This window comes from Lissotriton vulgaris, chromosome 3_1 (genome assembly GCF_964263255.1).
Source record: "Lissotriton vulgaris chromosome 3_1, aLisVul1.2, whole genome shotgun sequence".
Classification (NCBI taxonomy): Eukaryota; Metazoa; Chordata; class Amphibia; order Caudata; family Salamandridae; genus Lissotriton; species Lissotriton vulgaris.
The window spans coordinates 887799389-887816720 of record NC_141689.1 but is presented as its reverse complement, the minus strand read 5'-3'; the positions used below and the strand labels follow the sequence as shown (position 1 = coordinate 887816720).

The window sequence follows — 17332 nt, the reverse complement described above, 5'->3', positions numbered from 1 at the left end:
ATTTGCTAAGCACATAGACAATCGGAAAGGTCCTCCTATCCGGACACGACATGAAACAAGCAATGCTGCTCTGAGCGACGACTAAAATCCAGTGAGAAGACTGCACCAGATAAGACTTTCATTAGTTTATTTGCTAGTGGTAGGTGCATGAGGTGTGGTTTGACATTCGGAGCCAAACGGAGACTGTTCTCTGGCACACCAGCCAGGTCCGCACAACACCGACCAGCTTAGACCCATGGCTATTAACTCATAGTTCGGCCACCTGCCACAAGCTGGGGAAGTCAGCCGGTGACCCCATGCTCCCGGGAGATCTCCCATTGGACTTTACAATTGTTTGTAATGTAGATCGTTATATGGTTACTGCAGTGGGATTAAATGCACAACCTATTTGGGGGGTGGTGTGGGAGGTGGGGAGGGAAGGGGAAATGTTATATTTGTTTAGAAGCAGATTGAGACAAACAAACCTGTTACTGACACACAGTTGCTCGAAAAGATATGCGCTGCACAGACTAGGTCCAACACAATTCCTATACACAAACTCATAGGTTCAGTGCATACATGCGGCAGACAAAGGCGGTGAACACTCCACAAGTCATGAGGCAGATGTATAAATCTGTAGCCCCCAGATGAGATGACAGCATACACGTTTTTAACCTGGAACATCCCAGGCTTAAATATTCTTAGAAAAGCTCGCCTCATTCAGGCCTATCTAGCCCGGCATTACATTGATATATGTTTCCTTCTAGAAACACATTTAAAGAGTACTGAATCCAACAAACTACGCCATAAGCGATGGGGAGAGGCCTACTCCGCCATATACTCTAATTAAGCTAGAAGTGTTGCCATATTAATAAGCAGAGTTATCGAGTGGTCAACATCCCATTCCCAGATAGATCCTGCGGGTCAATACATTATATTACAGGGCACACTTGGGTGCAGTAAAGTAACTATGGTTGGGATATACGGTCCAAACACAGACACCCCTGACTTTTTTAACGACATATGGGCCAGAGCTGCAGCACTTGGCTGTGACACCATTATATGGAGCACTAACTTTAATGTTATACTGAATGACTCCACTGATAGGGAGGGTGCATCACCTAGTATACACCCCAGAGCAAGTAAGGCACTAAACATGATTATATCAGATAACCACTTATTGGATATCTGGCGCCAGCATAACATTGGGGAAAGGGTGGGCACGTGTATATCGGCACAACACAATGCTTGGTCCAGATTAGATTTCTGGCTGGTGTCTGGAGATGTGGCGACCTGGACTGAGGACCGTGAATTTACCTGGAAACTACCCCCCATTCTCTATTAGACGCAGCATTTAAGGAAGAAATTCGCGGAGACATAATTGAGTACTTTTCCTTGAATCAAGGATCGGTGCCTGGTGTATTACTCAGTGCCTAGTCAAGGTATGATATGTGTGCGTTATACAATACCTAATTGGTATGTTGCTTCAATGCTTCCTATTTGGTATGATGCCACAAAAAAATGTCTTCCGGTCTAAACTTGCCCCATGAGCTCTACACAGGAGGGGAGGGGCGCTTGTAGTTATACTTATTCCAAAGCAACAAAGCCACAGGCAGGCACAATGCGCTGGGTGAGGGAGCAGCACACATATCATACTTTGACTAGGCACTGAGTAATTCACCAGGCACTAATCAGGAGTGGTATTCGGGATCAATTTTATTTCGTCATGAAGAAAAGCCATAGGGGTAGGCTTGAAAAATGTAGACCAAGAGTACAATACAATACAATACCAGCCACAGGGTTTAATAAAGTTTAGGTTCCTAGTGGCCCGACATTTTTTAGAATGTTTTCACTACTATCTAACCCTTCCTCTTCTACTCTAGCAAATATAACCCACACCTTAAATAATAAGTGCTCCCATGTCTCTGTCGGTCGTAGCACGCCCCATACCTCAGCGGGGTGGATAGAACCCCATGATGAAAATGCCACAAAGAGGCCTTTTGATGGGTGAGGGTTATTTTAGGAATTTTGTTTTTTTCCCTTAGTGATCATTAGCTTATCTGGAAAGATACCATTTGGAATAGGTTTCCCTAGTGGACGTTTTTTTGATTAAACAGGTGAATATAATGTTCCTTTGTTATTGTAAAGTATGAAGGTCTATGAATTAGGAACAAATGCGTTATTAATAAGAAGGCTATTGAACATCATAAAAGTATCCACAACATATTTCTTGGGGCGTCTGAGGTGAAGAGATAATAGCACTTAGCACCTGTATGAATAGGAATGGGTTTGAGATAAAGAAAATCAAAACAATGAAAGGGTGTTTTTGTGATTCATCAGAGTGGAATTCGAGCATTATCATAATTATTTTCGGGAACATTGGAATACAGGGATCAATATGGGTCTTCAACGTAATATAACCAATGTGGGGTTTTCTTGACGGTGGTGGTGAATGCTGGTCATAAATAAAGTGGAAAGAAAGAGTTTCTCTACAAATCCAGTCCCAACCACAGTTTAGACCCTGATTTGGCAAAATAAAGCTGGTGGAAACAGGGTAAGCTTTGGTCACAATTAGCGTCTGCAGATCTTCCCATATGCAGCATTTGCTGAGGTACCAGCTAATCTTTCTAAGACCAGGTGATGTGCAGTTACTGTGATTGCCCAGACAGCTTTAGAAGATGCTATGCTTACTGGAAGGCACTAAATGTTACACCGTATTTAAATGTTTCAGTTTCCTACCTCGCACTGGTAAAACATACTCACAACACATTGGTAAAGATACAAAGAGTAGATTTGTTTCTTTTGATTATATAAAGATACAAAGAGCATCACAATTCAGAAACAATTCAATAATAACAAGATTCCTCTTGTATCACACGACTACATGCTTGCCTTAGATCCTGTATAGTGATCTGCTGCCTTTTCTGCTAGGTTCACGATATACAAATATTACATACATAAATATATATAAAGAATATAAGAATGGAAATCTAAGCGACTGCAACCTCCTGTCCAAGATGGATAAAAAAACAACTTATCATTAACAAACAACAATATATGAGCTTTGATGGGACTGTAGGGGTTTGTAAAGTAGTTGTATCAAGTTTATCTTAAAACACTAATAGTACACTTTAGAAACTGAAAGGCAGGAGCCAAAGAATTTGTTAGAGCAAGCGCAAAAAAACCCTTCCAACGAAATTGCCAAAATACAAAGTAAACTGACAGCAGTCGTCAGTGATCAAGCAGCATTGTGTTATTACAAACCCAGCATAATAGGACCGAGGTTGAGAAGTTGCTAACCTTCTCACTGGAGGTATAAGGAAAAGGTCAATTTTGCAAAACAGCCTCTCCAGAGGAAAACTCTTATTAACCTCATCCGTGTGGTGCCAATTTACCCCCGGTGCTGGGCCCTAATGTAAATGGGTGTGGTCATGACGGAACGGTTCCGTCATGAGCACAGCGCGACCGATGCTCATGACGGAACCGTTCCGTCATGAGCATCGAAGGGGTTAATGAAAAAGAATTAGACAGGCTTTTTGTACTTTTTACTAGCAACTGCGCATCCCGATAAGTTCAGGCAAAAAGTAGCATACCACAATGGACTATTTATCAATTCCCTCTTAGATAAAGGGAAAAAACTTTAACTGGATAAGCATAAATATCTTGTTTTTCCCTCAAAATATAGCTGTTGCAGACGTGAATGAATGCTGTGCAACTCTTTATAAATGTCAATGTTTAGCCACATTATTTAAGTAATTCCTAGATGTTAGAGTGGCATGCCACTCACTCAAAATTCAGGTAAGGATTCCATAGATTGCTAATCAGATAGCTGTTCTCCAATGTAAGAAGTGATATCAAGAACGTTACAAGCACTGGCAATGGAATTAGAAGAACATTACCCCACTTGTGTATCAAGTTGTCCCTTATAAAAACTCCACGAGTTAGGGTCAAAATGAACCACAATCTCACTTAGACAGCATTTTCCACAGTACACAGAGGTGCCTTCAATCTTCATTCAGCTTTGCCTTAGTGATGTAGCCATTTGACCAAAACATTGGAAAAGAAGAGCATGCAAGGGACTATTAATTACCTGGAAATCTCAGAAGATTTCTCTAAGTGCAGATGATATCATTTTCATACTGGGTTAAACATAAATCAGCTTTAATGGACATGTGAAAGCATAGTGATTATGTTAGTGAACTGCTATTTTATTTGGGGCAAAGCACACTCATATTAGGAGGTTCTCATTACTAATAACATTAGTTATTGGCCTACAACAAACAGCAGAAACTCATAGGGATCGCCAACTATGGAATTATCATAAAACCTTTTGTGCATCCCGAATGCAAAAATGGCTCCACTTTACAAACTGCGACTATTTTTAGAGCTTCCAGTCTACATTCCAAAGAAAGTCTTAATACTTTTTTGTTTTCGTATTGGCAAGCAAACGTTCCAAGACAAGTGGAAAGGTGACCTCTAAAAAGGTTCAGAGAAATATTACGCTGTCTTAACATCCTTTATTACAACATGTGTAAAGGCGAAAACACTGAGATACGTACCTGGAGGAAGATTTACCCAATAGCAGACTTTTTCTCAATATACACCAAGCCCTTGAAATAACTGCATACTGTCAAGGAAGTGGTTTACTTCTGCTCTTGTCAGGTATACATTTGAAACCTTTTCAAGGGAGGAAATGGGTTGAAGAGGAGGTGGTGAATGCCCTTAAACTTTCCAGCCCTGTGGTCACCACTTCCCACCTTCTTCCAGCCAGTAAGTAGATTTTCTTCCAACAAAATCTTTTATGTGCACCACACAAACCCTTGCTAATAAAAGCAATGCTTACATGCATAAACAGCTTTGAGAACCAGTCTAACAGACTGCAATTGGTCAGATTGATCCTCTGTTGACCATCTAGGCACTGTAATGCAAATATAATATAATATAATTACGTTACATTTTGAGAAATTGAGTAATTAGGTAAAAGTTAATGCAATGTAATGGTATATTTATGAAGCACGTTTATCTCTCCGAGGAGCATCTTGGCACTGAGAAACGGAAACCCCGATGGAAAGAAGAGGTGGTTTACTGCAAGACAGTAGGTCAGGGAGATCGGATCTCAGATCAATGTTTTGCATAGAGTGTCCGGAGCACTGAAGATCCAGGTTAAAAGTTAACTTGCCTCGGATCGTAGCCTTCACCGCACACCCCTCTTGAGGGGAATCCGCTATTCCCGCCGGCCCATCGTACGCGCGCCTTCGCAGCCTGGGCGCAAGGGGGATGCATGGCGATATGTGATCTGTATGAGGGGGGAGTTTTCAAGACTTTTGCACAATGTAGAGAGGAGTTCCTTGTCTTACCGGAGGTAGGATTGCAGTACGCTCAGCTGAGGCACTGGGCTTCTGGGAACGAGATGCAGCAGGCAGCTACCCGCACCTTAACCCCCTTTGAGCGGCTGGTCCGCTCTTTTGATGAATCCAAGGGGCTGATATCCGATCTATCAGATCCTGCAGCACCCTCCTGTAGCACCCTCTCACTTGTATCAAAGGCAATGGCAATCGACATCCACAGCGGACATCACACCTGCGCAGTGGAATCGGTTATGGCAAGATATCCCCAAAATTTATCGCAGTATCCCACAGCGGGAGAATGCATATACAGTTATGACTCAATGGTATTATACTCCACTGCGTTTGCGTAAGATGTTCCCTGCATCTTCTCCCTTATGTTGGAGGTGTCTGACTGCATCTGGGGACTTCATCCATGTGTGGTGGGCGTCCTCAGCATTGACCATGTTTTGGAAGGAGGTACTTAGTCACATTAGGGGGGTGTTGGGATTCCCTCTGCCTGAGGCCACAAACACGATCCTATTGGGCATCAAACCCGCTGGCCTGAAAGCACTCACTCAGAGTGACTGGATTCTGGCGCTTCACATGCTAGGGGCGGCTAAACAGCTTATAGCCTTGTATTGGAAACGAACTGAGGCTCCTCCAGTGACCGCCTGGTTTATATGCTTATGGCATGTCATAGCTATGGAGCGTTTCACAGCGCGGCTGCAAGCACACGATACCCGCTTTAAGGCTGTTTGGCAACCTCTGATTACATATCTCTACGCGGTTGAGCGTGCGCATTATATGCCCACCAAGCTTAGGGCGCTGCGCCTCTTAGAAGATGCGATTGTTCCATCTGACCCTGGCAGATTGCTCCCGTAGGCGCTTGCCCGCTTGCTTGCGGTGCCCCCCTGGCTTTGGTCCTTGCCAGTGTATGTGATGACATATGCCTTTCCCCTCACCTGCACACATCATTCTCCTTTCTTCTATTCTGTCCTATTGTTTCTCTCTCCTTTTCCTATTCTCACGGTTCTAATGTCTGTCTAGATCTGTCTGTTACCTTTAGGCTTGTTGCTTGTCAGATACAGCTGTGGATCTTCCGGGGTCCTCATTTACGCTATGCCCTATTGCTCTGATTCTAAGTATCTTTTCACGCGGCCAGCCCCTCGAGGGTTGTAGGCGTTATGCTGTGTTAAAACCTGCTCTTTGCAGTGGATTTTTTTAGGCCACTGGAGAAACATACACTTACGCGGCCAGCCCTGTATAGGGTTGTGGGCTTATCGCTGTGTGTAGTCGGACCTGTTCTTTGTGTTTATGTCTGAAAATAAAATAGATCTGAAACAAAAGTTAACTTGCCAAAGAATTCACAAGATGCTTCCTCAGAAACAAATGTAATAAAGAGATCAATGCTACAGTTATAACAATGGTATACCCTGAACTCTGGCACAACAGACGTGCTGACATATTCAGAATCCTATGTTAAAAAAGCTGTGCTCAAAAGGCTGTTCTGAGCCTGTGAATTGCGCTTTTCCAAATTCAAATCAGGAATGGTAGATAAGGATTGCCAGGAAAAAGAAAGAAAATGGGTTGCAGTGGGTGAGGTCAAAGGCTGCAGCTTCCGGTACCACCTTCACCTGAAAATCTATGTTAAATGTTGGAGTCGGAAATCATTCTCACATTTCAGATAGGTATAAAAACTGTGGGTTCGTAGTGAAAGAATGCATACAAGATGCCCTCCTAATCACTCACGGACAGAAAAATTGTTTTGGTTAGATTCAACACTAATCCATATTTTGTAGTTGACTGGGTTGCTGGCGAGATGGACAAAGATCATGGTGTGATGCGTATAGGATAGATAATATTGATGAGGGTTAAACAGAAGAACAGAAGTTTATTTTAAAAACTCAGAGGAGTAAGAATGAATAGCAGATGAACACCGAAGGTGACAAGTCATTTTAGGGAAGAACAGGTTTCTCATTGAATCCTGTTCCTAAACCAAGGAAAAATCTCAGAAAACACTGACAAGATGGAGATGTGAAAAAAGTTTATAATACACTGTGTCAAAGCAGATGAATTCAAATAATTAGGAAATTAACTAGTTCGAGTGAGAGCAATTATCTGCTGATTCAATAAGCAGTTACCTTAAATATGCTTTCAAGATTGGGGACCAATTATTGGGTCTATAGGAGTGTTACATGTATTTGTCTATACTTCGGAAGAAGCTCAGTAGCATTTGATGGGAGGGATGTCAGACTAACAACAGAACTTTGAAAGCTGCTCAGGCCCAAATCTGAGGCTGGAACGAAGCCTAGTATACTGACTTGGGGAGTCACCTAGATGAGATCTGCAACTAGAGGATACAGGATGTACTGGACAGATGTTGGTGAGCAAGCATTGCCTCTTGACACTTTGACTTTGTGAGAACTATATCACTGTTTCCTCTGCCTGAGCATAACACTACCACTTATTCTCCAGTTGCACTATTTACTAGGCATTTGGCAGTTAGGAACGCAGCTATTTTTTAGGTTGCAATCACATTAGCCTAGGTAGAAAGATTGAGTTAACAAGGGAACTGAGAACCTAAGAAAGAGGACGGGTCTATATGACTGTTTACTGAACACTTTGTTATATTATGTCTTGCAACTAGACAACAACAAAAAGAACAGAGCATTACCATGGTTACAGCACATACTATGTAAGGACTAGAAAACTACTGTGAGTCATATATCTGGCAAATGTTAAAATATTGCGTATCCCAAAGGCCTGTGTTTCTTCTCTGTATACTGATCTGTGAGTACAGTTCTCAGAGGTATCACGTCAATGTGGTGAAAAGTTACATGAAATGTATGATTTGACTATATCAATAAAATATTTAAAACATTAAAGCACTCTTCCTCAAGGAGAATTCCATCTGAATTTTTTAATAATTTGAAAGAATGAAGAAAACATTAGATTAATGAATGACTTTATCCACTTTACAGGCAACCCCCTAAAGTATTTAGGATGTATTCTGAAAACAGGTAGAAGAAAACCAAAGAAAAGCATATCGAAAGGAGAAGCACGCAACTGCCACATGTATTCCACCATGGGTCATTGATCAATCCAGAAGTCAAGACAAGGCAGAGATAGTAGCTCTGACACAGAATAATTCACTCTACTCTGACACATTTTATTTTAGCCATGCTGAGGCAAGAGTTGGTAGGCGTATGTAAAATAACTTCTTTGCAATTCTCCAACACAACCAAATGGACTTCTCCCTAACAACACTTTACAAATGTAGCCCATTTGTTTTGCAGAATACATTTCCTCACATGCTTTATTACCTGCTTTTAGATGTGATAGTAAAAATGATCAATTCTGTCAGATTCTGTACCATAATACCATGAACCTTTTATTACAATGCGGTGTGAAAACAAACATTTAGAGGACAGCTATGTCAGAAAGACAGTCTACTTCATAAATATGCACACACCTGGTTCCCAGTCTTCTGGTTCGAAGCCCCATGAAAATTGAACGTATGAGTTTCCCAAATGAGGCAGCGTTTACAGGATCCAGCTTGTGCTCCTGACAGTGGCGTAGGTAATGACTGTAAAGTGTACTTCTGGGGAGGCTCACACCTTCTGCTGTTTCGTAGTTGTCCAACAGCCATTGCAGCTAAGATTACACATAAGAAACAGAATTATTAGGACAAAACAGACTAAACCACCTCCACACCAATGTATTGAGTAGGCTTCAGAATGATACTATAAGACACATTTCATCGTGCACACTGTTCCTTACTCCTAATGCTCTTTCCTCTATACAAAACGTGATTTTGAACATACCAGAACATCATTAGAAACGACTATGCGCATTGAGACAAAATGAGACAAAGATTATGAAGTTTTTCACAGTCCAATATTAAACCAGCACTTTAAACTTCTTACCTGGAAATTAACAATGTTACTTATCAATTGGAATTGTACAGAAGCGTCCCATCTATTTCTCTTCTGACAATACTTACGGCTTTGCATAACTCTGCACTGGCGTTTTTGTTGGGGGTAAAACCACCTTCAATGCCATCACTATTGGCCATAAGCCGGTTTTCTTTCATACTCCTAAATTTTGGGCTACCAAGCTTAAGGGGCATGCTCCAGGTCGGAACATTGGTATGCTCATCAGTTCCAACTGTGTAGGCCTAAAACAAGAACTGTCACTTTAGGGCACAGGGAATTGTAGGTGGCAGCAGGTTTAACCTTTGCTAATAGAGGTCAAGCGAATAGGGTTAGGAAAGGTCTATATGAAAGGGGTTAGCAAAGGTCTCAAGTCCAGAGGTCTGATTCAAAAGGTATTTTCAGCCATAGATGTATGTTTATGTCTGAAATTAGCTTCATTACATTGGTCATTGGTCATTGCCTCACTTACCAGGCCAGATCGGGCACTGCTCCCGAATTCATCTGCTCTGTCATTAAGCCCTACCTTCCAGGCAGAGAACTTCGCTCCGCTCATTTGGCCCTCCTAGCCAACCCCCGCTTTAAAAAACAGAAGGCGGGTGGAGCGAGATTCGCTGTCCTGGCTCCAGCTTTTTGGAATTCCCTCCCAGTCACCCTGTGCACCTCACCCTCTTACCTCCAGTTTCGAAAGGATCTTAAAACCTTCTTGTTCATGCAAGCTTACTCTACCTAAATTCCCTTCGCTGCTGCCGTCCTATGTTTCACCTCTAGCGCCATGAAACCGCTGGGTAAACGAGCGCTGTACAAATGTTTTTAAATTCAAATTCAAATTCATAAAACCACAGAACGATTTCTGATAAGCATAAATGGTTTTATTACACCATAATCCTGAGCCAAAAGCGTTTAGAATTACACTATCCTAAACTTCAGGCAAGGAGTGGGCAGCTGGTGTAACAGGGCTTGGCTTGTCCACTAAGTTTGTTAATGTCCACAAAATTGCTGATTTGTGGAAATTCACAAACACCATGGCATACAGTCTAGTTGATGTTTGTAGAGTGGAGTAGTGTACATTACAGTATTATAGAGTGTGGTAGAATGAAGTGGCATACAATGTTATAGAGTACAATGTCATTGAATGTCATAGAGTGAAATGGCGTACAGTGGAGTAGAGTGGAGTACTGTGTCAAAGTAGAGTGGAGTAAAGGGGGGTGCAGTAAAACAGCACCAAAGGCAGAGTCTGGCCAAAGGAAAAATGAGGCAAAAGGCGGACAAAAATCTGGCTGTTCGGGGCCCGACAGATAGAATATGAACTGGGCTTGGGACGTGGGCCTGGAAACCTGGGATGGTGGCTGAGGAACGCAGGGTCCCCCGGGGCAGACCTGTAGCACCTTGCAAACTATCTCTTTACTGGAGGGCAAGAACATGGCTTCACCTAGGTGCCCAACAGTGCATCAGTGAAAACCTCATTACAGGGGAGGAGAGACTCCTGAGTAGCCTATCATGGTAAAGGACCACAATTAATACATTTGTCTCAAACTCTGTGGTAGCAGGATGAGGTCCGAAACCTTTGCAGGACGGACCAGACGTAGAGCTGCAAAATGCCACCTAACAACATGTGAGGAATCCAGTCTGGCTTCTCGGGAAATTCACAAAATGAGGAATCTGCAGTTAGAAGTGTTAATCAGAGGTATTATTTTCATGCCCGCTTATTGCTCAATATCTTTGATGTGCTCTTGTGATATCGTTTTGGTTCTTCAATTCTATGTTTTACATAAATATAATTTGTTGTTTGGCATGTAGAATTGTACTTTCTGCTAGGAAGGGAGGTGTTTAGTGTTGCAACCGGGGCAGGTAGTATATCAGATTACTTAGAAACTGGCTCTTTTCTTTCTGCTGAGCCCTTTAAACTTACATTCACATTATTCCTGGTAGCAGACCCCGTCATTTCACCCCTTCATTCAAACATTTTAACACTACGAAACCTAAGCCCCGTGGCTTGTGATTGCATTGGGACCGTCTAAAATACATCATCACAGTCGTGTTCCTTCCGCCTCTTCTGGAAATCGCTTTGTAATTATACAAACGATTCTTTATCATGTTGCTGTAAGGAAACATTTAACCTACAAATAATCCCTGTGATGAACAATCGCCCACTGCTGCTGCAGATTTCCACTCAATAACATGAAAGAATTGCAATGCTTCTCTTAAACAGGTGTGAAAAACAACACCAATAATTACTGAAGCCTGGGGACTCGGTATGAATCCTGCCTCTTTCGCAGATTCCTTTTAATTGGAGCCTTGCCAGCTAGGATAATTTCAGAGTGGGATGTTGAGTCCCCAAGGGCTCTTCAGCAATTTGAGGCAACTAGGAAGTCGTTTGCTCCGAAATATTCCTATGCAGATGTACCTTATCACATCTGCTCAGGATATTTCAAAAAGAATCCCTCGTTACAAGCGAGAACCCTGCCCTATATCCGCAAATGTCACGTGCATAGTTTGTAAGGTCATCTGTCCAACTGATGTCTCATGAATGAGTCCAATGGACATTGCAAGGCTAACCCCTTAGGACAGGTGGTCATCTATCTGCTCAGAAGCCTAGATCAAGATTGGCAACATGATAAACATATTGCACAAGGTTACAAGGCATATGTACAGAAAGACAGAGCAGACAGCTTCATCCTTAGAAATACATCATAGAAAATATTTCAACTTTCATAGCGAATAACGTATTTGTGCCCGTACATCAGATCATTTCTGTGCCCTGGAAAACAGAGCGGCTAGCCCCACCCTTACTTTGTAGTGTTGTTTTCTCCAGATCGTAAGACAATACTCTGGAGGACATTAATCACGAGAGGTTGAGAAGCAGCTGTGATTAGCGCTTTTATAAAACTGTCGTGGAGTAACAAAATTCAGGTGTAGCTCGCCTGTGAAAGTTTTCCCTACGTCCACGTCGCCACATGATCTGTCTCGGGTGGCACACGGCCCAGCAAGTGTCCCCCTACTCGAGTATTAGAAATATGCCCCTAATAAAGGTGGGTAAAACCTCAGTATTGCCTCCTAGGGAGTCGTTCTCATCAAACATCTAACAGTTTAGGACAACACTGCGGCACTCTAACACTCCAACGATAAATCCTGGGACCACTATTTAGTGTATTAAATTGAGAAACAGCAACGATGGCCACACAATGATGTGCCCCGGATAAAGAAAGGCACTTTTATTTCTAAAAAAACCCCGGTGCGCTACACATGTAGAGCAAATGACCAGGGAAAGCTCGCAAACCTGTTCCCTGGGTGAGAGCTAATGCACTTTCAGCTCTACTTCGGCGGCAATAATGAGCTTGAGTGCAACATGAATTACACGCTGGAACTGTACTTTATCAAATTGATGTAATGAGTCACTTTCAGGGAACAAAAATGGAAGGGAGGTGGAACTGCAAGTCATAACAAAACCTGCATTCTTGTGTTTGCAGACAAAAGTCATTGGTAATGGCTTGCCAGGTAGTGTAGTTTATGAAGCATTGTGCTGTGAAAACTTGACTTCCATGATTGAATCCCATTTCTGAAATGTGTTCACTCTGCAACCTTCAGCACATCACTTAACCTTCCTGTCTGAAAGCCTCCTAGACATTCTCTATGCACTCTATTCTTCCCATTGCCTTGTAGCCAGTGTCCAAACGCGTCGGTTGCTGCTACTTGTGCTTCATGAACTGCTTAGAGAGTGAGTTGTCTGTATGATAGGTGCTGCCACGTATAAAGCCCAATTACTTTATTTCGCCTGAGTGGATTCAGCGAGAAATCCTTCCGCGTTGTGACTATAGCAACAGGTCCGTTATTACATCAGATAGTCCTTGCTCATCTTGGTGTCCCTGACAGAGAGGGTACTCGGCGATTACAGGCATAGGACCAAATTATGCAGCAGGGTTGACTAAATCAAGAAAAGACAAAATACGCAACATAATGTGCCCTAATCTGTGCCAGTATTGTTTCACTATTTTTGATATTTTGACATTAAAACTGTCCGAACTAAGGCTTCACCTTATTAGTACCAGATTCACATCTGACTACAGCAAGCAGCAACTATGGTCCAAAGTCACATAGTTGTGAAACATATCTTGATTTACACTTCAGCAGTGATGAGGTTGCTGTCAGTATTCATATGCAGGTTCCGAGAGACTTCAGATATTAGCTATCTAAAGAAATAGAAATTGAATAATTCACACGGCATGCAAATTCGAAAAATTGCTCGCAAATTTACAATTAACCTTTACAAATGATCTGGCACTGCACAGCGCCAAATGTGGTGCTTTATAGTAGCCTTTGATCCACCTGAGTTCGAAACGTTTTTGTTGGAATTCTGTTTGGCAAGTGCTTTAAAGCCATACTAAGTCAGAACACGCAGGAGCTAGTAAATAACATAATTCCAATAACTCAGGACAGATTCAGATTGCATTCATGGCTTGAGTTCCACACACACCACATTTACAATCAGTAATGAATGGGAGAGAAGGTGCTGCTTCCCCACGCCCCTTACACATCCAAGCAAGTGTGCGAATGGAGGCATTAGAGCAGCATTAGTGTAGCAAGGAAATCTGCTGCTTCATGTAATTAGAGCTACGTCTCTTAATTAAGAAAAGGTTTGTATTAGGTTTCAAACCCTCTTCGAAGGTGTTAACTAGTCCATTAGATGATGCCATCAGCTGTGTGATGTCTCAACAATCTTAAATGGATCTATCATTCTAAATCCTGGAGCTGGCAAGGATCCCAGGAATAACTATAGCAATTCGGAGACATCATTGAGACTTCATGAAGACCTGGGCCACTTCATAAACTATGACAGGCAAGCGAAATAGGAACCAATATCTTTTATACTGCACTGTAAAATGTTAGTATGGACCAGCATCCACACTGAGCAGTGTGGAATAGAATACATGCTGCTCTATCTGTATCAACTAATACATTCATGAGAGAAAGGAAGATGCATTGGAATTACTAATTGAGCAAAACGAAGCACAGCATTTCAGTTAATAACTAATTTGTTTACATTCACAATGGATCGTCGGATATTTCTTAATTGTACCTGTTTGATACATTTTCTTTCTACAAGTGCAGCTACTAGATTACTATAAATATACCCGTTAAAGAGCAATAGACAGTTGCAGAATAACAATAAAACATGAATTTTTGGATAATCCAGTATCATAGAATTGTATAGTCTTCTGTCACTGTGCACATGACTGCACCTCACGGTGTCTTACCTTAAAGGTATTCATTGAAACAAAATCCCATTAACAAATACAATCACCACAGCCTTGCTCCAGTTTAGTAAAGAGGTGTAGAGACAACTCTTTAAACAACACCTCATGACGAAGACGTAAAAGTCTATTTCCACTCTCCGAGATCAGCTTCCATCTAATCTCGTTAACAGTATCTTTGCCTCGAATGAATGATCAATCCATGAAATGTGGATAAATATAATTTAATATTATAGTTAAGAAAGGAACGAACGCTACTCCACTGTAAACCTAGACTGATCAGTTTCCCAACTGTAATGCACAGAATCCTCAGCCACCAACCTTCCAGAACAGTTCCAGTGGAAGGTTCACATTAAAGATATAATATAGAGCATGAAATAATAAGAACAATTGCAGTAGTGGTCGTATTTCACCGCACTGGTTTGTCAATCATTTGTAATCCTGAGGGTGTTAACTCCCAGAGGTCCTACTGCCTGCCTATTGCCTGCCTTGATACATTCAAATGCACTATAAAAACAAGGGAGAGCACAACCTATTGATTAATAGCTGTAGTATCCTATAATTTATATATTGTACTTTAGGTGATGATCACACAGAATGTCCATATTCAGTCCATCTGAAACTAAAAAAAGGCTGTCTAACACATGGGTATTTGTAATCCTTTATTCTTCTATCTTCTCTTCACATATAATCAAAATAGTTGTCAGCCCAACCAACGAGTTTTGTCCCCAACATGGGACTTCATCAGATGGCCATTTGTTTATTTGGCAAGTGTTTCAGGTGAGCTATGAAGATACGGGCATATACGGAAATTATTGTTTAAACTGGTTAATCGGAAAGATGCCTGGACATAATTTATACAGTCAATTTTTAATCACTGCAACAAAAAACAAGCATTTGCAATGCAATAGATCTTGCATTTACAAGAGTTTGAGCTATTGGCATTGTAAATCACAATGTCTTTTATTTATGTGTTGTTTTTAAAACAGATAAATAAAAAGCATTGCCATTTACAATGCCAATAGCTTAAACTCTCGCAAATGTGTGACCTATTGCATTGCAAATGCGTTCAGCGACCGAGCTATAAAGATTTATTTTAAAAGCATTAGGAGAGAGCGTGTCCTGCCCGCAAGCTATTTGAGAAAATAGTGCTCATAGGCTGTAATTAAAGCCTACTGAGTAACAACACACGTAGCAGGGGGTGTCCTCATTGGAGGTTACAAAATGAGACAAGTCAGTACTATGGGGGATTTCTAAGCCTATTGACCAGTGAACAATGACACAAGCCAATGAAAAAATGGACAGAGCTTCAAGTCCATACCACAATACATGCTTCGTGGAGCAGCAAACGTTCTGCCCAGGCTCAACCTAAAAAAAACATTTTCCCTGATGAAATACCATATTGGGGACGCAGCACAATGGCTGGGCTGACATTTTTTGATCATATGTGAAGAGAAGATGGAAAAATAAATGATTGAAAATACTTGTGTATTGGTCAGCCTTTTTTAGTTTCAGATGGTCTAAATATGGACATTCTTTGTGACCATCACCTAAGGTACAATATATAAATCATGTGATCTCGGGTACAACTGGTAATCAATAGGTTGTGCTCTCCCTTGTTTTTATAGTATAATATACAGCACCTTATGTTCTGGGCTACAACAGATGTGGATAGAGAACAAGGTAGAACACTATGTTATTCACTCAGGGACTGGCTTATAGATATCGATCATGCAATTATTCTCATTAATCTAATTTAACAAAGGATCAAGAATTCTAGAATAATCTGGTAAACAAAGGAAATTGAGACAGAAATGTTACTGTCGCAATCTACCAAAAAAAAGAGAAACACGACTTGCCTTTAGCTACAAATAATTCTAATTCTCAGTGGAGCATTACAAAGAACTAAAGAAATTGACCAGAAATCTTGCTACTCTCAATTAATCTCTTCAGGATGGTGTAACGGAGTCAAGTAATTGCTTGCCACCCCTTTCTATAATCACCCCAGTCACAATCTAACTGGAACTGTGTGAAAAGCTCTGATATTTTCCTAATAAGAGAGCTCAGAAAATTCAGGACCATGCTAGGTGCTGTTTGGCCACTAGTATCATCTCAAACACTCTGGTTCCTTTGCCATATTCATTGGCACTACTTTCTCACGTATATAGCATTAGTATAAAGCAAACACACAAGCTCTTTTCTGATAATAAATAAGGCTTGGCTTTGCACCAGTATTTTGTTCATCCTAGTCAAGAGGGCAGGCTATAAGTCGATTTCTATTATGACCCAATCCTTCCCAGCCAGGGTGCGGCAGGTGCAGCGGCGCCGGGAGTCTGAGTGGCACTGCGCGCCCAGTGCTGTGCCGCCGCTGCCAGTGCACTCGGAACGGTGCGCTGTCCCAGGACCTCGGTGCACCCTGCACGTCTCTCCCATTGCCTGTCGGTCGCTCTGCCACAGTCTCTATCCGACCCCTTTGCAGTCCGCATGGAGAGGCGCCTCGCTCACGGCTTAGAGGAGCGCCGCTCCCGTGCACCTGTTACCAGCACTTTCTGGGTGGACCAGGAGTAGCACCCCCTTGTGGTACTCCAGGCGCTTCTGAGAGGTTAGGTGTGCTACTCCTCCGGCCTGCCTCAGGCGGCGCCTATAGGCTGCGGAGGCCACTACACCCATGACGTCAAAGCTTTCAAAAAATGCAGATGGGCATGGCAGGGATAAGAGGAAAGAGGAACGTTTGTGACAGGGTGAGAGAGACAGGCTGGAGGGGTCGGGCGGAGAGCAGGATGCCGGTGAGAGGGAAATGCATGTGAGGAAGGCCATGAAGTGGGAGTGAGAGATACGGTAG

General features: G+C 42.1%; 1 protein-coding gene across 1 annotated transcript in view; it reads right to left on the bottom strand.

The window, feature by feature from the left end:
* Positions 1–17332, bottom strand: part of RFX3 (regulatory factor X3) — a 688772-nt gene that overhangs the window by 214688 nt on the left and 456752 nt on the right. The window contains exon 7 of the mRNA XM_086961210.1: positions 8779–8960. Within this exon, the coding sequence (XP_086817336.1) occupies positions 8779–8960 (182 nt within the window). The remainder of the gene's footprint in view (positions 1–8778; positions 8961–17332) is intronic.